At 38.4% G+C, this 22,884-nt stretch overlaps 1 protein-coding gene across 2 annotated transcripts; it reads left to right on the top strand.

The window, feature by feature from the left end:
- The first annotated feature begins 392 nt into the window (after positions 1-392).
- LOC6031641 lies at positions 393-22,500 on the top strand. Of its 2 annotated transcripts, XM_038266753.1 has the most exons (11): positions 393-616; positions 688-726; positions 785-1,114; positions 1,174-1,455; positions 1,511-1,792; positions 1,854-1,964; positions 9,365-9,760; positions 9,826-10,005; positions 19,993-21,246; positions 21,303-21,512; positions 21,570-22,500. In XM_038266753.1, exons 1-11 carry the CDS (start codon positions 585-587, stop codon positions 22,405-22,407), a joined length of 3,954 nt encoding a protein of 1,317 aa, XP_038122681.1. In that variant the 5' UTR covers positions 393-584; the 3' UTR covers positions 22,408-22,500. The 2 variants fall into 2 exon arrangements, with proteins under 2 accessions (XP_038122681.1, XP_038122682.1); XM_038266754.1 differs by lacking the exon at positions 688-726.
- Positions 22,501-22,884: the final 384 nt, after the last annotated feature.

The raw sequence follows: 22,884 nt of genomic DNA, 5'->3' as shown, positions 1-22,884 counted from the left end.
CACGTACACCCTTACCAAAAATCATGACTTTTTGAGTTCCAAATCCCACTTTTCATACGATTTTTTCAGTTCAACCCATATAACCATTTTTATGGTTGTAGTACCTGAACTCAAAAAATCGTACACCCTTACCAAAAATCATGATTTTTTGAGTTCCAAATCCCACTTTTCATACGATTTTTTGAGTTCAGGTACTACAACCATAAAAATGGTTATATGGGTTGAACTGAAAAATTCGTATGAAAAGTGGGATTTGGAACTCAAAAAATCATGATTTTTGGTAAGGGTGTATGAAAAATGGGATTTGGAACTCAAAAAATCATGATTTTTGGTAAGGGTGTGTACATAATTTTGAGTGTTATTGCTAAACGTGTAAAGTCACTCATGAGTGACCGGACATTAATCAATTTTGTTGATATTTACGTTTACATCTTTTTAAATCCGACAAGAAAGATTTGGCTACGGATTTCCTGCCGTTTGATCCTCATTCGTAGATACCAGCGAGAGGAACCAGAAAATGACACTGTGAAGAACTGTTCAGAGATACTCCCGACGCTGAGGAGAAATCGTTGTAGATCAACGAAATGCATTCCTTGAGTTCTTGGCCTGGCAATGAGTAAGTTTGTGCAATTTAAAATTCCCAAAATTCCACTTGAAAAGTTGTATAATGTTCTTCTGATTTTCAAGGTTCGGTGGAACGACAGATCCTGGCCATTACAGACCGAAGTAATAAATTCGATTGAAAATAAAAACGCAAACACTAACCCAAAACTCGCTCTGACAGGAACAAATCGTGGAAGCACCGCGTTCAGCCGTACATCCGGACGGACGCGTCCGGCGTGCACTGTCACATTGTGGGCGATTCGGTGTGCCCGTACGTGCAGAAAAAGCTGCGGATAGACAATCTTTTGCGGCATTTTCGCGCCATGCACGAGCGCGAAGCGAAGGAAAGGGGGTTTATGGAGGAGGAGGACGAAGATGGCGTTAAAGCGGAGGCGGATGAGGAGGAGCAAACCGGGTCGGAATTGGCGGCGGACGATGGAGCGGAGTCAGATCTGATGGCAGAGTTGAGAAATAAATTTCCAAATATGAACGTCTTCAACAATGATGGAATGTAAATTCTTTTGAGCGTTAGATGTTAGATGTTTCAATCTAAATCTTGTTTTTCCTCAGGCAGCGAAAGGACTTTTACAAGACGTTGGTACGGCCGTGCATCCTAGAGGATGAAAAAGGGGCGCACTGCCGCATTCGGGACGACGCGGTTTGTCGTTACACGCAGAAAACGCTGCGATTGCAAAACTTTCTACGACACTTTCGTAGCATGCACGTGCAGGAAGCCAGAGAGAAGGGTCTGTTCTGGGGTGAGTGTCAGGATTACGGTGGAACCAGTAGCCTGGAGAATGTTCAAGAAAGTGGAGACTCCTTTTCAGTGAATGAAAAGGACGATTACACCAAGTAAGATTGTTGCTTGTTATGATTATTATATGCTTAACTACCTTTACATCCACAGAAAAAAGCGATGGTACGAAGTGCTGAAACCCTGCCTTCTCGAGGACGAAAAAGGAATCCATTGCCAGATTGTTGTCGGTGATTTTTTGTGTAATTACACCCAGAAAACGCGACGAATGCAAAACTTGCTGAGACATTTCCGTATCAAACACAAACAAGAAGCAAGACAGATGGGGCTTTTTGAGGACAAACCTGAGCCAAGTGACGGAGATCAATCGCAGAATGTGACCGAAAAACAGCTCTATGAGAATGTGGGACCGTTTAGAACTGAAGTGCAAGAAGGGTAATTTGAGATGTAAAACGTTGAATTTTTCACTTGTTTGAGCCATTTATTATTTTTCTAGGTCAGTGGAGCTGGATATTCAAACGAAAAATTCTAACGTGGTCCTGAGCGATAGTGTTTCAGCGCATAATAACTCATCTCAGCGCTCACGTAAATCGAGCCAAAAAAGCAAGTAAGATTTCGATCTACCATCGACAAATTACGATCCTCACAATCTAAATTAAAAATTAAAGAAGTACAAAATTCCTTGTTTGAAACATTAAATAATAAAAACATACTGTTTAATTTTTTTTAACCTTGAAAATTTATTAAACTTTTAAATTTTTTAAAATGCTTGAAAAAAAAAGTTTTACCATCAAACTTTTAAAAAATTCAAAGAAGTTTAAAAATCTTGATATTTTAATTTTTTTTTTTGAATATTCGCAAATTCTATGTTTTTTTTTAATTTATAAAATTTCAATGGTCAGTCAGTTTCAAACTGAAACTTTTTTTTCTGAATTTTTTAATATTTATTTTTTTGCATATTTTTTTTATTTCTTTTATTTTTTGGAGTAAATCATATTTTTTCTTGTTATATTTCTTAAATTTTTAAAATTTAGGAATTTTAAATACTTTTGATATATTTAACATACCTAAACAGATTTTAAGCCTTAAAAATTTCAGTATATATTTATTTTTTTCAAATATGAAGTTTTTTATTATTTTTTGTCCACGGTGTGTTTCCTAGAACAAACTTAAAAAAAAATTCGGCAAGTCTGATATTTGGTACCATGAAAGAAGGGCTCTTTCCCGACATTTTGCGGGGTCCGGCGAAATATTTCGTCGGGGGTCTAGAGCAACTTTTTTTCAAAGATTTTTTTTCGATTTTATATGATTTTTCTACAGAAAAGTCGATGGAAATCGATGGGTTCATGTTCAAATTTATCAAATTTCTTATGAATGTGCCTCAAGAGACTCTATATTACATATTTGACCTCGGATAAAAAGTTTCCAACCCAAATTTACCAGTTTGCTAGCTTTCTTGGAAACAACCCCAAAGTCCAAGCTTGAAACCTGAAAACGAACGACTAAAAATATTTTCTTTGTACAATTCGTCATGAAAATACAGCAGCAGATTGCCCGGATACAAATTCGAGCATAAAACATTGCTAAACTTAGAGTATTTCATTTAAAAGCTATTTAGTACCTAAAATTTCCAAAAATTTCCATAAAAAAGTATCAATTGTGGTTTAATTCTGGTTTAATATAAGCAGAGATATATTCAATGTCGTAAAATAAAAAATGACTTTTTCCATTTTTTTTTTGGATTTAATTCCCGTTCAAACGATGAACACCGCCTACTGAGTTTTTAAAGATTCTAATAAAATAATTTCCATAAATTGCATCAAAATTTCATATAAGTTTTTTGTTTCGGCAAAATGTTTTCATCCTTAAATAATCTTAGTAGGCAGTGTTCATCGTTTGAATGGGAATTAAATCCAAAAAAAATGGAGAAAGTCATTTTTTAATTTACGAAATTGGGTATATCTTTACTTATATTGAAAATTGTTCTCTACAATGTGATTGATTCATGTGTACATTTTTTTATATTAGGCCGATGCAAATATTTAAAAAAGTTTTTGTCCCTCGGCCCTGGCCGAGGTCAAGGGGGCAAAAAATAAAAAATATATAAAAATTTAAATAACAAGCCATAGTCTTCACATTTAAATGAAAAAGTGTTTTAAAAGGCATTTTACACTAGCTCAGTTGTTTTGCAATCATTAGTTTTCAAAATCTAAGATCTGACAAAAACAAAATTGTATCGAAAAAAGATTTTGCATCGAAAATTTTCAAAAATCTTAAGATTTTTAATAAACCCAAACATGCTAAAAATGATTTTAAACGCAGAAGAATGTATTTTAATTTGATTTCAGCTGGTTGCACTTGAATTTTCATTGAAATTTTGAAGTTTATTGTAAAATATTTTTTTGCCCCTGATTTTTCGGGCCAATTTTGAAGGGGGTGACAAAAACTTTTAAAAATATTTGTACCAGCCATTTTTTTTTATTTTTTATTTTGAACTTTTTTATGCAACATTCGAAATGGGCGCATAAGCATTTTGACAGCCAGAACTATTTGGCAAATTCCAAGAAAGTGAAGGAAGTCACAAGATTTTCCAGCATGCTTTCATCAGACTGGCTGCGTTGGTGTTAGTTAGATTTGATTGAAACCCTGATGGTTTTACACGGAGCTCACACGCACTACGAATCGCTTAGTTTGATAGTGTGTGTCCCGTGTAAAAAGTACCAGTGGTCACTTTTTCGTTTGACACTTTTTTAGTTTGTACCCCGTTGGTTGATCAGAGTCAAACTAAAAAGTGACGAACTGTCACTTTTTAAAAGGCGCTTACGCACATTATTAACACAAACGTTTGGTAGTGTGTGTGAACTCCGTGTAAAAGTGGTGTCAAACTAAAAAGTGACCCCGTTCGTTTGACAACAGTTGATGTCAAATCATCGGGGTTTGAGTGTAGTATATTTTGTTCATGATTCATGAAGAGTATCGGGCCGCATTGACAGAGTGGATTCGGCGGTTGTTTCTTAAATTAATGTTAACTTGTAAACTACTTGAGGTAAATGTTTATATTCCATATGTCGCCTTCTCTAAGGTGTTGTGATGATACACTCGTGGTGATTATTGCATTCGATCGTAATATTACGATCGTAATTTGTCGACTCACGATCGAGATTTCTCAATAGTGAGATTACGACTTACCATCGACAAATCTCGATCTACCATCGACAAATTACGACTTACCATCGACAAATTACGATCGTAATTTTATTGTTGAGAAATCTCGATCGTGGATCGAGAAATTGCGATCGTAATTTGTAATACCATTTTATGAATATTTTTTTTAAATTTAAACGGAATATTTAAAAAAAAATCCAAAATTTCAAAAATTTCAAAAATTTCAAAATTTCAAAAATTTCAAAATTTAAAAAATTTCAAAAAAATCAAAAAATTCTTTGCGAAATTTTTGATTATTTTCAATTTTTTTAAATTTTTATGTAGGTATGTTTTTGAAATTTTTGTGAAATTTTTGGAATTTTTGAATTTTTCAAATTAGATTTCTGAAATCTTTGAAATTTTTGAATTTTTTAAAAATTTTAAAATTTTTGAATTTTTTCAAATTTTTGAAACTTCATAAATTTTTGAAGCTGTTTAATTTTTTGAAATTTTTTTAGTTTTTTTTGAAGCTTTTTAAAAAAATCAAATTTTTGAATACTTAAATTATAAAAAAAACACGTATCGAGATTTTCTCGATCGTTAGTCGTAATTTGTCAATGGTAGATCGAGAAATTACGATCGAATGATCTCAATCTACTACCGACAAATTACCGTGGTGATTATTGCATTCGATCGTAATATTTCGATCGTAATTTCTCGACTCACGATCGAGATTTCTCGATCGTAATATTACGATCTTAATTTGTCGATGGTAAGTCGTAATTTGTCGATAGTAGATTGAGATCATTCGATCGTAACTTCTCTATCTACCATTGACAATTTACGACTAACGATCGAGAAAATCTCGATACATGTTTTAAAAAATTCAAGTATTCAAAAATTTCAAGGATTTCAAAAATTTCTAAAAATTTTAAAATTACAAAAATTTTAAAAATTTCAAAAATTTTAAAAATTTTAAAAAATTGAAAAATTGCAATAATTTTAAATATTTTAATAATTACAAAAATTTCAAAGATTTTCAATTTCAAAAATTCCAAAAAAAATTTAAAAATTTCAAAAATTTTAAAAATTACAAAAATTTCAAAAATTTTATTTTTTTTTAAATTGAAAAATTGCAATAATTTCAAATATTTTAATAATTTCAAAAATTTCAAAGATTTTCAATTTCAAAAATTCAAAAAAAAATTTAAAAAAATTCAAAAATTTAAAAAAATTCAAAAATTTTAAAAAATTTCAAAAATTTTAAAAATTACAAAAATTTTAAAAATTTAAAAAAATTAAAAAATTCAAAAAATTAACAAAATTTAATATAATTTCAAATATTTTAAAAATTTCTAAAATTATAAAAGATTTAAAAATTTCAAAGATTTTAAAGATTTCAAAGATTTCAAAAATTTCAAAAAATTGAAAAATTTCAAATATTTTAATAATTTCAAAGATCTTTTAAAAAAATTCAAAAATTTTTAAATTTTTAAAAAAATTTAAAATTTTAAAAATTACAAAAATTTCCAAAAATTTAAAAATTTCAATTATTTTAAATATAATTTCAAAAATTTAAAAAATTTCAAAAATTCCAAAAATTCCAAAAATTCCAAAAATTTCAAAAATTTCAAAAATTTTAAAAATGTCAAAATTTTTTAAAAATTAAAAGTTTCAAAATATTCAAAAAATTTTAAAACTTTCAAAACATTCAAAATTTTTTAAAATTTCAAATATTTCAAATATCTCAAATATTTCAAATATCTAAAAAATTTCAAAAATTTAAAATTAATGAAATTTTTCAAAACTAAAAAGTTTTTGAAATTTTTAAAAACTTCAATTTTTTTGGAATTTTAAATTCTTTGAAATGTTTAAAATATTTGTTTTTTTTTTAATTTTTAAAATTTTTGAAACTTTTAAAATTTTTGAAATTATTGAATTTTTTTAATTGTTTGAAATTAAAAAGAAATTCGTTTAGATTTTTTTATTTTTGTTATTTTTTCACATTAAAAAAAATAACTTAGATTTTATTTAAATATTCCGTTTAAATAAAAAAATCAAAAATATGGTATAACAAGTTACGATCGTCATTTCTCGATCCTCGATCGAGATTTCTCAACAGTAAAATTACGATCGTAATTTCTCGATGGTAGATCGAGATTTGTCGATGGTAAGTCGTAATCTTACTATCGAGAAATCTCGATCGTAAGTCGAGAAATTACGATCGTAATATTACGATCGTAATTTGTCGACTCACGATCGAGATTTCTCAATAGTGAGATTACGACTTACCATCGACAAATCTCGATCTACCATCGACAAATTACGACTTACCATCGAGAAATTACGATCGTAATTTTACTGTTGAGAAATCTCGATCGTGGATCGAGAAATTGCGATCGTAATATGTAATACCATTTTATGAATATTTTTTTTAATTTAAACGGAATATTTAAAAAAAAATCCAAAATTTCAAAAATTTCAAAATTTTTAAAAATTTCAAAAATTTCAAAAATTTCAAAAATTTAAAAAATTTCAAAATTTTCAAAAATTTCAAAAATTTCAAAATTTTAAAATTTTAAAAATTTCAAAAATTTCAAATTTTTTAAAAATTTCAAAAATTTCAAAAAATTACAAAAATTTCAAAAATTTCAAAAATTTCAAAAATTTCAAAATTTCAAAATTTCAAAATTTCAAAATTTCAAAATTTCAAAATTTCAAAATTTCAAAATTTCAAAAATTTCAAAATTTCAAAATTCCAAAATTTCAAAATTTCAAAATTTCAAAATTTCAAAATTTCAAAATTTCAAAATTTCAAAAATTTCAAAATTTCAAAATTTTAAAAATTTCAAAATTTCAAAATTTCAAAAATTTCAAAATTTCAAAATTTCAAAATTTTAAAATTTCAAAATTTCAAAAATTTAAAAATTTCAAAAATTTCAAAATTTCAAAAAAATTTAAAAATTCTTTGCGAAATTTTTGATTATTTTGAAAATTTTTATGTAGGTATGTTTTGAAATTTTTGTGAAATTTTTGTAATTTTTGAATTTTTCAAATTCAATTTCTGAAATCTTTGAAATTTTTGATTTTTTTTGAATTTTAAAAAAAAAATAAAATTTTAAAAAATTTCGAAAGTTTTAAAATTTTTGAATTTTTTTAAATTTTTGAAATTTTTGAAACTTCATAAATTTTTGAAATTTTTGAAACTTCATAAATTTTTGAAATTTTTGAAACTTCATAAATTTTGGAAGCTAAATTTTTAATTTTTTTTGAAACTTTAAAAAAAAATCAAATTTTTGAATACTTGAATTTAAAAAAAACACGTATCGAGATTTTCTCGATCGTTAGTCGTAATTTGTCAATGGTAGATCGAGAAATTACGATCGAATGATCTCAATCTACTATCGACAAATTACGACTTACCATCGACATATTACGACTTACCATCGAGAAATTACGATCGTAATATTACGATCGAGAAATCTCGATCGTGAGTCGAGAAATTACGATCGAAATATTACGATCGAATGCAATAATCACCACGTACGACTTACCATCGAGAAATTACGATCGTAATATTACGATCGAGAAATCTCGATCGTGAGTCGAGAAATTACGATCGAAATATTACGATCGAATGCAATAATCACCACGACTACCTTCCCTTTACTTAGCAATCGAATCCAGAAGGGAAAAGATCATTAGTTGTGTTAGTCCGAGCCGGGATTTAAACCCAGATCTACCGCTTATGAGGTGGGAGCGTTACCACTAGGCTACGTGGCTCGGTCAATTTAACAAAACCCGTAATGTGCCCGTTGTCGCCAGCTTTTTTCCAGCAAAAGTTATTTTGTCTTGCGACTTATAGCTGGTTTTAAAAAGTTCTAACGCCGGATGACAGCTAACATTTTTCGCAGGGACAGTGACATCACAGAGAACAGATGTACATCACTGAACAAAAAGCATCGAAAAACGTGTGTAAAATTCAAACCAAGATACGTTGAAAAGAGCTAGGGTGTGCATCATCCGCCTAGATAGCGCCACTTCAAAAATCACGATGACCTACAGTAGCAGAACGTTGGACCATCCATTCACTGCACAAATCATTCCGAACGAACGACATCAGACCAATGTCTGACTGTCCTCCATCGTAGGGGTACGATTTTACGCGCGAAAGAAAATAACAAAATCAGCTGTGAAGGTAAACAAAACGAAATCAGGGTTAACATGTGGAAAGGTATTAAGCTATTGTTAAAAAAAATAATTTTTAAACAAGTGTTTTTCTATGTTTTTGTTAATGTTAATTCATTTTTGCATTATTGCAGTCAATTGAAATTGTACTGAAGTGAATTTAGTTTATAAACGAGGAAAATATTATTTTTCTGAGGAAATTATTGAGCCATTCTACATTGTTAAGTCAGTTAAGTAACCTCAACTGCGACGGTGGCGCCGCCAAGCGTATCCTTTACACCCTAATTTCTTTGATGCAAGATTGTATGCAACACATTTGGTGAGTGCTGCAGTGTTTACACACAAGTTCGAGCCTAGATGTACATCTGTTCTCTGTGGTGACATCTCGAGCTCGATCTTTGTTTGCATTAGGACACTGTGACGAGGAGTTCGTCATTTTTAAGTTTATAGATTATATTTTTTCACTGGGCCTAGAAAGCCTTATTGAGTAATCTCCATCGAATAATAATTAAACTTTTGTGTATCATCAAGCTCATAGAGTTATCTAAGTCCGCTCTCACGCACACTAGAACCCCATTTGTTTTGCTGGACGGTACAAAATTTAACCTCAATCTTTTTCGTGTACGTACACGCAATACATACGCACATAGATAACTCTATACCAAAATCCCACAGACTTATGAAGTTCGTCGTGCAAGACCAAGCGGGATATCATTGTCGTTTTCTGGATGACGCGTCCTGTCCCTACACCCAGAAGACGCTACGCGAGCACAACTTTATGCGACACTTCCGCCTGGCTCATTTGAGCGAGTCCAAGCAGCAGGGATTTTCGAAGAAAAGTGCGACCACGAACGAAAGCGACGACGAGCTGGGTTTGGACACGTGCGTTAAAACGGAAGAGTTCAACGTCGTGGAGAGAGGTCTCGCGCAGATCGATGCCGATGGAGGCGTCCGTTGCGCCATTGAACCGGAAAGTGATTGCCAGTACGGACAGGACAGCTACGACGAAGTGCGATTTTTGGCGCATTTTCGCCTGAAGCATACCTATTTGGAAGACGTACTGTTTCCTGGGTGCGGAGAACGAGTATGAATTGTATGAAGAATGCTTCAATAATCGTGTTGGGTTTAAATTTCAGTGACGGAGCGATGATCCCCGACCAGGTCGAACACGTTGCGGTGGGCGCGGATGGCATTTTCTGCGCAATGGAGCCGGAATCTGGGTGCACCTACTTCCAGACGAGCTACAACGAGAGGAAATTTAGGCAGCACCTTCGCGCTGAGCATTCGGGAGATGTGGAACGGCAACCAGAGAAAGAGTGAGTAATATTGTGTTAAATGCTTTTTAGGCCCAATGGAAAAAAAAGTATGGTTGAGGATAATTTAACGTAGTATAAGTAATTTCGAGTTAGAGTGTCAACATCATGCACGCAAAACGGACATTAGGTATAAATTCCTAATTTTTAGGTATAATCGAACCTGACTGCAATAAGTCATTTTATTACTAATCGGCTATTAGTAATAAAATTACTAATAGCGTTTTAGTACGAGAATTCCTATATTTTAGGTATAATTGTAGAACCAAAATACCTTAATTTTAGGTATTTTCTGAAAAAGTGAGGGGACCAAAATTACTTATATTTAGGTATAATCCAAGATGGCGGACAATGGTTATTCCTTATTTCTAGGTATAAATACCTAAATTTGAGGTATTTTCTGGAAAAGTGAGGGATCCAAAATTACTGATATTCAGGTATAATCCAAGATGGCGGACCACTATTATTCCTAATTTTTAGGAATAAATACCTAAATTTGAGGTATTTTCAGAAAAAGTGAGGGATCCAAAATTACTAATATTTAGGTATAATCCAAGATGGCGGACCATGAAACGAAACTATTGGCACTACGCCCCCCAGGGCATGGCCTTCCTCTAACGTGGGATTTCTGCTCCAGCGCCTCTGACGAGACAGGAGAAACCGGGACCGACGTTTTACTTCACCATCCGATAGAAGCTCAGTGGATAAGGCGGGAATCGAACCCGCGTCTCATAGCATCATCGGGATCGGCAACCGAAGCCGCTACCCCTGCTCCACGAGACCATGATTATTCCTTATTTCTAGGTATATATACCTAAATTTGAGTTATTTTCTGGAAAAGTGAGGGATCCAAAATTACTGATATTTAGGTATAATCCAAGATAGCGGACCATTATTATTCTTAATTTCTAGGTATAAATACCTAAATTTGAGGTATTTTCTGGAAAAGTGAGGGATCCAAAATTACTAATATTTAGGTATAATCCAAGATGGCGGACCATGGTTAGTCCTTATTGCTAGGTATAAATACCTACATTTGAGGTATTTTCTGGAAAAGTGAGGGATCCAAAATTACTGACATTCAGGTGTAATCCAAGATGGCGGACCATTTATTCCTTATTTCTAGGTATAAATACCTAAATTTGAGGTATTTTCTGGAAAAGTGAGGGATCCAAAATTACTGATATTCAGGTCTAATCCAAGATGGCGGACCATTTATTCCTTATTTCTAGGTATAAATACCTAAATTTGAGGTATTTTCTGGAAAAGTGAGGGATCCAAAATTACTAATATTTAGGTATAATCCAAGATGGCGGACCATGGTTAGTCCTTATTGCTAGGTATAAATACCTACATTTGAGGTATTTTCTGGAAAAGTGAGGGATCCAAAATTACTGACATTCAGGTGTAATCCAAGATGGCGGACCATGATTATTTCTTATTTCTAGGTATAAATACATAAATATCTCAATATTTTCTGGAAAAGTGAGGGATCCAAAATTACTGATATTCAGGTATAATCCAAGATGGCGGACCATTATTATTCCTAATTTTTAGGAATAAATACCTAAATTTGAGGTATTTCAGAAAAAAATGAGGTATCCAAAATTACTGATATTCAGGTATAATCAAAGATGGCGGACCATGATTATTCCAAATTTTTAGGTATAAAAATCTAAATTTGAGGTATTTTCTGGAAAAGTGAGGGATCCAAAATTACTGATAATCAGGTATAATCAAAGATGGCGGACCATTTATTCCTTATTTCTAGGCATAAATACCTAAATTTGAGGTATTTTCTATAAACGTGAGGGATCGAAAATTACTTACACTTAAGAATAATCAAAGATCAAATTAGGTATTATCCCAGAGATATGCAGGCAAAAGAAAACAATGGTTTATATGATATTAATATTTTTATTTTTTCAATGCATCTATATTTTTAATATTAAATTTATCTTTTTTATAAATATTTTGGTTTTTTTATGTTTTCATTTTTAATAGTTAAATATTTCAGTATTTTAATATTTCAATAGTTAAATATTTAAAAATTTTAATATTTTAATATTTTAATATTTTAATATTTTAGTATTTTAATATTTTAATATTTTAATATTTTAATATTTTAATATTTTAATATTTTAATATTTTAATATTTTAACATTTTAATATTTTAATATTTTATAATTTATATTTTAATATTTTAATATTTTAATATTTTAATATTTTAATATTTTAATATTTTAATATTTTAATATTTTAATATTTTAATATTTTAATATTTTAATATTTTATTATTTTAATATTTTAATATTTTAATATGTCAATATTTTAATATTTTAATATTTTAATATTTTAATATTTTAATATTTTAATATTTTAATATTTTAATATTTTAATATTTTAATATTTTAATATTTTAATATTTTAATATTTTAATATTTTAATATTTTAATATTTTAATATTTTAATATTTTAATATTTTAATATTTTAATATTTTAATATTTTAATATTTTAATATTTTAATATTTTAATATTTTAATATTTTAATATTTTAATATTTTAATATTTTAATATTTTAGTATTTTAATATTTTAATATTTTAATATTTTAATATTTTAATATTTTAATATTTTAATATTTTAATATTTTAATATTTTAATATTTTAATATTTTCATATTTTCATATTTTAATATTTTAATATTTTCATATTTTAATATTTTAATATTTTAGTATTTTAATATTTTAATATTTTAATATTTTAATATTTTAATATTTTAATATTTTCATATTTTCATATTTTAATATTTTAATATTTTCATATTTTAATATTTTAATATTTTCATATTTTAATATTTTAATATTTTAATATTTTCATATTTTAATATTTTAATATTTTCATATTTTAATATTTTAATATTTTAATATTTCAATATTTTAATATTTAAATATTTTAATATTTTAATATTTTTATATTTCAATATTTTAATTTTTAAATTAGGTATTTTCCAAGAGTTATGCAAGCAGAAGAAAAACAAAATTTTAAATGATATTAATATTTTTATTTACATAAAACACAACTTTTGCATAAATGTACGTACTTAAAATAAATATTTAATGATTTGAATATTTTAACATTATAATTTTGTATAATATTATATAATATATCTTTAATATTTCAATATTTATTTATTTTAAATATCTTTTATTATTTTAATATTTTAATATTTTTACAACTTCAACATTTTAATCTTTTAATATTTGGAATTGTAGAATATAAGATTTTTTGGAGTTTTATAATGTTTGGAATTAGAGATTTTTAAAATTTTCTCTCTCTCCCCTCTCTTTCTATTTTCTCGCTCTTCCTGTTCCCTGCTATCTCTCTCTTCCCTTCCTCTCAATTCAACTTTTTCTCGTTCTCTCCTACCATCTCTCCCTTTCTTTCTCTCCCATATTTTCTCACCTCTCTCTTTCCCACCTTCTCTCTACCTCTCCTACTCTCTCTCCTTCTCCTACTATCTCTCTCCCTCTCCTACTATATCTCCCTCTCCTACTATCTCTCCCTCTCCTACTATCTCTCCATCTCCTACTCTCTCTCCAACTATATCTCTTATCTCTCTCTTTCTTCATCTTTGCCCCTCTCACTCCCACTTTCTCTCTCTCTTACTTTCTATCTCTCTCTTCCTCTACCCTCACCCTATCTCTTTCCCACATTTTCTTTCGCTCTTCCCCTCCAGCCTTCTCTCACAAACTCCCCCTTTCTCTCCCTTTTCTACTTTCTCTCTCCCTTTCCCATTTTCGCTCTCTTTCATTCCCTCTTCTCTCACACTTTTTCTCTCCCTCTCCTCTTCTCTCTCCCACTTTCTCTTTCTTTCTCTCTTTCTATTCGTCTATTCCCACCCATTCACTTTCAGTCTCTCATACACACACGAGCACACACGAGCACACACACACACACACACACACACACACACAAACCCCGAAAACCTCACCAAACCCCGAATCCAAGATGTGATGCGACCCGTGTCGAGGGATGCATGGCTGGGGGGGTTCAACAAATTCCCAGTCGATAACGGAGCCTGTGGGGCACAGGGGCGAACCCCACACGTAATTTGCCCTTACTGCGTCACGGCAGGGCACTGGCGCAGCGGACCGTATTTCCCTAGCGACTCGTGGGATTCAAAATGAAGACAAGTGAAACAAACCAACAAAGGGTCCCGATGCGCCCCAAGCATCGGAAAACACGGAGGTAGAAGAGGACGCAAACGTCGAAATGGCAGGAGGCGAGTCAAACGGCGGCGACACAGCAGGCGGAGTGGCGAGCGCGTTCCGTGGAAGCGGGAAGGTGTTGAGATCCCCAGTGTTGAACCAGGCGGCTGCTTCGAGTCAGCAGATAGGAGTAATTGGAGAGGAGACTCCCAAGTCATCCTTGTTGAACTTCGCCGGCAGTACCCCTCAGGACGGAGTCCTGCTTGGAAGGACCGCGTTACAGGAGGTCAGGAGGAGGGTCAACGAACTCTTTGATTTCATCAAGGACAAAAACAACGTCCACACCAGAATCAAGCAGATGGTGAATGGAGTCAAGGCAGCCATGAATGCCGCAGAGCGCGAAAACAACTCGCTGGTGGTGACGCGGAATTCACTGAAGCTCAGAGCTGAAAGAGCCGAAGAAACGCTGAATGCAAAACTGGAGGAGGAAGCGCTACGGGAGAAAGAACCGAAAACGCCGCCCGGCCCAAGCTCTAAAAGGGACAGGGAAACGCCTGGAGAGGAGGAGGACGCAAAGAAGCAGAAGCAGGGGAATGGAGACAGTCCGGACCCGGCGAAGGAACCAGAACCAACCCCAGGGAAGGAGAAGGAATGGGAGAAGGTCAAGAAGAAGAAGCGGAAGAAAAAGGGAAGCAGAACGAGGACACCCAAAACCCAAGTTTCGCAGGGAGCGTAACAAAGGCGAGGCTTTGGTGGTCGAGGTGAAGGAAGGTGTTTCGTACGCAGACCTCCTCCGGAAAGTACGAACCGATCCGGAACTCAAGGAGCTTGGCGAGAACGTGGTTAAAACCAGGCGCACCCAAACCGGAGCGATGCTTTTGAGCTGAAGAAGGATCCCGCGGTCAAGAGCTCAGCTTTTAAGTCCTCGTCGAGAAAGCCGTAGGCTACGAGTCGAAGGTAAGAGCGCTATCACCGGAGACAACGATCGAGTGCAGGAACTTGGACGAGATCACGACGGAGGAAGAGCTAGAAGATGCGCTGATCGTTCTTCTGGATGACCGTACGACACCGATGGCAATCCGGTTGAGGAAAGCCTACGGCGGCACGCAAATTGCGTCGATCCGACTATCGACGCCTTCGGCGTCTAAGCTGCTGGAAACCGGCAAGGTCAAAGTAGGGTGGTCGGTGTGCCCACTGAGGCCTGTTCCTCGAGTGACCCAGCAGATGACGAGGTGTTTCCGCTGTATGGGCTTCGGCCACCAGGCGAGAAATTGCGACGGTCCCGATCGAACCAACAGTTGCAGAAGGTGTGGTAGAGAAGGCCACATGGCAAGAGACTGCAAAAATCAGCCGAAGTGCGTGCTCTGTAAAGAAGGCGACGGCAATAGCCATGCGACGGGTGGCTTTAATTGCCCGGTGTACAAGAAGCTGGCCTCGGGCAAAAGTAATGGAGGTGTCCCAGGTGAACCTCAATCACTGCGACACTGCACAGCAACTGCTGTGGCAGTCGACCGCGGAGACGGGGTGTGACGTGGCAATTATTGCAGAACCGTACCGAGTTCCACACGACAACGGAAACTGGGCCGCGGATACAGCAAGAATGGCGGCGATACACGTGATGGGGCGGTACCCCATACAGGAAGTGGTCTCGAGGGCGTTTGAAGGATTCGTGATCGCCAAAGTAAACGGAACCTTCTTCTGTAGCTGCTATGCTCCCCAAGGTGGACCTTGGAGCAGTTTCAGCAGATGCTGGATAGTCTGACCGATGAACTGATCGGACGAAGCCCGATCGTTATCGGAGGTGACTTCAACGCGTGGGCGGTCGAGTGGGGTAGCAGATGCACCAATGCTAGGGGCATAGCCTAATGGAAGCTCTGGCAAAGCTAGACGTTAGGCTGGCGAATCGCGGAACCAGCAGTACCTTCCGCAAAGACGGTCGTGAGTCCATTATCGACGTTACGTTCTGTAGCCCGCGACTGGCGGCCGACATGAACTGGAGGGTGAGTGAGGACTATACCCATAGCGATCACCAAGCGATCCGGTACAGCATCGGGAGACGAGCCCCTGTACCAGATAGGAGCAGCCGGTCCTACGGAAGGAAATGGAAGCTGCAGTACTTCGACGAGGGTCTCTTCGTGGAAGCGCTCCATTGGTGTGATGGTCCCCAAGACTTGAGTGCCGACGTGCTAACAGCACAACTGGTGACAGCATGCGACACAACCATGCCGCGGAGACTGGAGCCAAGGAACTGTCGTCGTCCAGCCTACTGGTGGAATGAAGAACTCGGTACCCTTCGGGCAAGTTGCCTCAGCGCCAGAAGACGAGTCCAGAGAGCAAGATCCGAAGCAACTAGAGAGGAGTGCAGAGAGGAGTACCGGTCTGCAAAGGCCGCGCTCAAGAAAGCGATCAAATGCAGCAAGACAAACTGCTTCAAGGAGTTATGCCAAGACGCTGATGCAAACCCTTGGGGAGCGCATATCGTGTAGCGATGGCGAAGATCAGAGGCCCATCGATGGTGGCTGAAACGTGTCCCGACAAGCTGAAGGTCATTGTGGAAGGGCTCTTCCCAAGACATGACCCAACGACATGGCCTCCTACACCGTACAACGACGAAGGGGTAGCAACGCCGAAGGTCATCTGATCACCAACGAGGAACTTGTGGCAGTAGCGAAGAGATTGAAGGTGAAGAAAGCTCCCGGTCCGGATGGAATCCCGAATTTCGCCCTGAAATCGGCGGTTCTAGCATTCCCGGACAGGTTTCGAACAGTCCTGCAGGAATGCCTGGACGAAGGACACTTCCCGACCCGTGGAAGATTCAAAAGCTCGTGTTGCTGCCGAAGCCAGGCAAACCACCGGGGACCCATCATCGTATAGGCCTATATGTTTGCTGGACACCCTCGGAAAGCTTCTGGAACGGATCATCCTTAACCGGCTGACCAAGTACACGGAGAGCGAGCATGGCTTAGCAGCGAGGCAGTTCGGCTTCCGTAAAGGGAGATCCACGGTGGACGCCATCCGGAAAGTGGTCGAGAAAGCCGACGAAGCGCGGAGGAAAAACGCAGGGGGAACCGTTGCTGCGCAATAGTCACGATTGACGTCAAGAACGCGTTCAACAGTGCGAGCTGGGCGGCCATAGCAGCAGCGCTGCACAAAATGAAGGTGCCTGACTATTTGTGCATGATCTTGAAGAGCTACTTCGAGAACCGCGTGCTGGTCTACGACACTGCCGATGGACAAAAACCGTTGTTGTTACCGCGGGAGTTCCACAGGGATCCATTCTGGGTTCAGCACTGTGGAATGGAATGTATGACGGAGTGTTGACACTGGGACTACCCAACGGCGTAGAGATTGTGGGCTTTGCAGACGACATAGTGCTGACGGTAACCGGCGAAAATGTCGAGGAGGTCGAAGTGCTGGCTATGGAGGCAATCGCAATGATCGAGAACTGGATGCTCGAGGTGAAGCTGCGGATCGCTCACCACAAGACGGAGATGGTGCTGGTTAGTAACCACAAGAAGGTGCAGCAGGCCCAAATTCACGTTGGAGAACACGTCGTGCACTCGAAGAGAGCGCTCAAGTACCTCGGGGTGATGGTGGATGACCGGCTGAACTTCAACAGCCACGTCGATTACGCCTGCGAGAAGGCGGCTAAGGCGATCATGGCACTGTCGAGGATGATGCCGAACAACGCTGGACCCAGGAGCAGTAGGCGCCGCCTCTTGGCAAGTGTCGCGACGTCCATACTTAGGTACGGCGGACCGGTATGGTGGACGGCGCTGGGGACGAAGCGAAATCGAGCGCTGCTCGACAGAACGCAGAGACTGATGGCCATGCGGGTTGCAAGCGCGTACAGGACCATTTCGTCGGAAGCAGTTGGCGTCATAGCCGGAATGATCCCCATCGGCATCACACTGGAGGAGGACACCGTGCGCTACACCCGGAGAGGCACGAGAGGTATCCGGGAAGCTGCGAGAGCCGAATCGCTGGCAAGGTGGCAACGTGAGTGGGACACCACGGAGAAAGGCAGATGGACGCATCGGCTTATCCCGTCCGTATCCACGTGGGTGAGCAGAAGGCATGGAGAGGTCACCTTCCACCTCACACAGTTCCTGTCGGGCCATGGCTGCTTCAGGAAGTACCTGCACAGGTATGGACATGCAGAGTCTCCTCTCTGTCCGGACTGCGTCGATTGCGAGGAAACACCGGAGCACGTGGTGTTCGCCTGCCCTCGCTTCGAGGCAGCGCGAAGCGAAATGCTGGCCATTATCGGAGCGGACACCAGCCCGGATAATGTGGTGCGAAGAATGTGCAGCGACATCGCCAAGTGGAATGCGGTCGTCGGAGCGGTGACGCAGATCACTTCGGCTCTCCAGCGGAAATGGAGAGACGATCAGAGGAGGAACGACTAGGAGCCTAGTCGAAAACCCACGAGTGTGGCTGTGAAGGAGAGCACGTTATGATGGTCGGCTCTACCAAATCGGTACACGTCTCGATGGTCACAGGAGTCGAGAACCCACGAGTGTGGCTGTGAAGGAGAGCACGTTATGACGGTTGGCTCTACCAAATCGGTACACGTCTCGATGGTCCAAGGAGAGGGCTGCATATGACTAGCCGATCAAAAGCAACGCGATTCTTGGGCGCGGTTAAACCCTCGCATGGACTCATATGTATGTAGGACAGGAAATGGTTCTAGCACCCGGCATGGATCCTGTAAGTAGACTAGTGCAGAAAATGCAACGCCTCCCCCCGAAGTTATACTGAAAGGTGGTCCCGGGGGGACAAGGGCACGGCGTTCAAGGACTGGTTTAGTGGGTCGGGAAAACTCTTTTTTTGTTTTCCCAACCCCACACTACCTGAGGAATGAATTCTCAGGTGTCTGGTAGCAGATTCCGACCTTGTAAAAAAAAAAAAAAACACACACACACACACACACACACACACACACACACACACACACACACACACACACACACTTCCACAAACGCATACATACACACACCTGCAACGTCCAACCAAATCACAAAAAGATAGAAATTGGTTCGTCAAACTCAAACTCGATACTTATTTCATTCACACAATCGCCACGGTCGCACATTCTCCACGGTTGGGGTCCGTTTATACTTCCCCTTTCCAGCTCTTCCGCAAATATCCGTCCCGAGATCCGTCCTCCAGAGCACGAGAGGGAAGTGGCGGCTTTTTTAATTCCGCCGGGAGTTGAAGGTTCCGTCCTCCTCCTCCTCCTCTTCCACAAGTACGCGAGCCACACTTCCTCTAACAAGGATGCTCCGGGTTCCGTTCTCCGTGCAGAACCGGAGAGCCACTTTTCTTCCTGCACAAAACTTACCTTGCCAAAGTTCCTAAGTTTTCAGCAGCACTGCGGAACACCAACTCACAGCCACGAAATTATGTTGTTTTGACTTGTCAAAACGTGAATCGCAATTTTAGAACTAAAAAAAATACTAAAATTTAGGAATTTTTAAGAAGTACTTCAGTGTTCTAAAAAAATCCTAAATTTTAGGAAGAAAAAAATACTAATTTTTAGGTATAATTTGACAAGCTAAAACATAAGTTCAAAAAATACTAAAAATTAGGAATTTATACCTAATGTCCGTTTTGCGTGTGCCATGCCAAGCATGCTGTCAAGTTTCAACATACACTCTGACTGTGAAATACTCAATTTTAAACTAAAACACTTTCCTTCATTCTTTTTTCAGTGGGTTAGTTAAAGGGCATTCCGATTTATTAATTTTTATTGATTAAAATTCTCGTTTCTTAACAGTCAGAATGGCCTTTACCAACAAATTAAGCAGTACATTTACGAGGACGATGAAGGTATCCACTGCCGGATCAGTGGCGTTAAAAAGTGCGAGTATGTGCAACAGAAGCGACAACTGCAACTCTTTTTGCGTCACTTTCTGCTGAGCCATCGCAAAGAAGCGAAGCAGAAGGGGTTTCTGAAGAACCCGCAAATGAAAATGCTGGAATCAATCGTTCCAGTGTACGACGCAAGCGGTCGCACCGTGATTTACCAAAGCTACCACCTGCAAAAGCTAGGACTTGTTATGGCTCAGGACGACGGGTTTCGCTGTTCACAGGAAACGTGCGATTTTTCGCGGGAAAAGTATGACGAGAGCGTGTTTCTGGAGCATTTGCGCCAAAGTCATCCTCCGGTGTTCGGAGACCTGCAGCCCAGCAAGCAACGGCTAACGCTCAAGGTGGCCGAGCATGTTCTGCAGGACGGACGGGGCTTTCACTGTAGAATTGCCGGCCCAGACGCGTGCAGCTATGTGCAGAGTTGTTATCGAATGCAAAACTTTTATCGGCACTTTTACATGCGCCACCGGGAGGACTTTGACCGAGCCGGGTTTGTGTTGAGGCACGCCAATAGCTATGGGACGGCAAAGAAGCGCGACTTGCGGGCATATCGTGATGAAGAAGAGGGCGAGGCTGAAGGTAGCGGTGATGAGCCAAGCGAACTGAATTACGACACCTTCCAGGGTCTGGAACTCAGCGTTGAACAAGCGAGCAGCGATGAGGAGGATGTTGCCAGAATTCAGCAAGAACCAGAGCGGGAAGAGCCAAAAGATAAGACGAAGGTGCTGTACCAAAGCTACCACCTGAGAAAGGAAGGACTCGTCCTGGCTCGGGCTGATGGATTCGGTTGCTCTCAAGAGCCGTGCGACTTTGCGCGGGAAAAGTACGACGAGAGCGAATTTCTGGAGCATTTGCGCCAACACCATCCCTCTTTGGTCGTGGGCTTGAAAGTGAGCAATCAACCGCTAACGCTCAAAGTGGCCGAGCATGTTCTGGAAGACGGACGGGGTTTCCACTGTCGTATCGCCGGTCCCAACGCGTGCAGCTATGTGCAGAATTGTTATCGAATGCAAAACTTGTATCGCCACTTTTACCTGCGACACCGGGAGGATTTCGAAAGGGCTGGTTTTATGCTGAGTCATGAAACGCTGAAGGCGGCAAATGTACCGGCAAATAACGGCAAAGCTAAATCGGTGCCAAAGATAACGCAAAAACAATGGTAATGAGAACATTTTGTGATTCTAGGACTTTGGATAACCCCACATTTACTTCCAGGTCTGCACAGAGAGCAAAAATTGAAGAACTGGTTACAGTCGACGGCGAGGAGGCCTTCCGTTGCAATATAAGTGAAAGCTCTGGCTGTGACTTTGTTATGTCCTATTTTTATCACCAACTTTTCGAGAGACATTTCCGTAAGAATCATCCAGGGGAAGCTAAACGGCATGGATTCTTTGACGAATTTCTCCTCTTAAAGTCAGCGTATGGGTAGGTCTTAACATTCCGAATGGAAGTAGCAAAACTCTAACAACTTGCCGCTTTCAGCAAACCCCACAAACCAATGATTGGCGAGTTTGTCGCGCTGGACGAATGGGGTGGCGGCTTTCGCTGCAACATCGCCAGCAATACGCACTGCAGCTACGTCCGCCAGCGACTTCTGGACAAGGACTTTTCGAAACATTTTCGCGTAATCCACCCCGAGGAGGCCAAACGGCACGGATTCTTCGAACTTGCTCGCCCAGCCCCACAAAAGCGAAAGAGAATAAAGTGCATGGTGCAACTGGTACGGGAGAACGTGGCGGCGGATTCGCGCGGGATACACTGCCGGATCGCGGATCCGCTCTGTGACTACGTGCAGGAGATCTTCCGCCCGCATAACTTCCACCGGCATTTCGTTGGGAAACATCCGGAGGAAGCCAGGGCGAAAGGATTTCTTGGATCAGAACCAGAGCCGGAACGTATGGAAGCTGAAGAGGAACCTGTGCAAGAATCGGACTGCGAGCTGTTGGAGAATCCTGCGGAGTACTGTCGTCTGTGCTCCAGCACGGCTCTACCTCTGGAACCCATCTTCAGCGACGATGAAAATCCGCTTGTCACGTTGATCGAACAATTTACCGGCATTGCGCTGGCTGTCGAGTCGGACATTTCAGCACACATTTGCGCGGACTGCCATCAACGACTTCAAAACAGCCAGCACTTCCGGCAACAGTGTCAAACCTTTGATCGAAAGGTTCGTCGGAGAAACCCGGTAGCGGTTCGGGCAGATGTTCCATTTATCGGGGTGGAGAGTGACGAACAAACCCTGCTTCCGCTGGATATCATCAAGACGGAAGAAACCGTTGTTGAGGTGATGGATCTGGATGATCCGTTGGTGAGTGGTTGAGCCTCGAGCGTAGAGATGGTCGCCCACGTGGAAGACGTGCTGCCGTACGCAATAGTTTAACTAAAATAAATTTTGATATTTTCTTATTTACAAAAAATCTCATCAAACACAAGCGCAGCCAGCCCGAAGAAAGCTCCTAGAAATGAAAAACTTGCGTTTAGATTACGCTCCAAGTCCTTTCTTATCAATATATTAATACAACTGCAGTAATCCAAGTTACCCCAGAATAAATCGAGAAATTAAAAGTGCAACATGGAGTTAAGGCAGGTTGGCCACCAGATTTCGATTTTCAATTTCCCGGTTTTTTCCCGGTTTTCTCCCGGACCAGAAGGAATTTTCCGGAATGTTTTTAAACCAAATTACAATGTTTTTTTTTAGGCTAAACGTTGGTATCAACATACTTTTGGAACGCATACATTTGGTTCAAAGTTTGAGTTCCTCAAGAAAGCTTTCAAATATCTTGAGTACAAAGTAAGT

This window comes from Culex quinquefasciatus, chromosome 1, assembly GCF_015732765.1.
Source record: "Culex quinquefasciatus strain JHB chromosome 1, VPISU_Cqui_1.0_pri_paternal, whole genome shotgun sequence".
Lineage (NCBI taxonomy): Eukaryota > Metazoa > Arthropoda > Insecta > Diptera > Culicidae > Culex > Culex quinquefasciatus.
The sequence above is the reverse complement of the archived record's forward strand: the minus strand, read 5'-3'. Positions and strand labels throughout refer to the sequence as shown.

Coding starts and splice junctions, on each gene's coding strand:
- LOC6031641 (XM_038266753.1), top strand. CDS start 585: ATGCATTCCTTGAGTTCTTGGCCTGGCAATGA. Junction 617..687: donor AGTTCTTGGCCTGGCAATGA/GTAAGTTTGTGC, acceptor CTGATTTTCAAG/GTTCGGTGGAACGACAGATC. Junction 1,965..9,364: donor AAATCGAGCCAAAAAAGCAA/GTAAGATTTCGA, acceptor AAAATCCCACAG/ACTTATGAAGTTCGTCGTGC.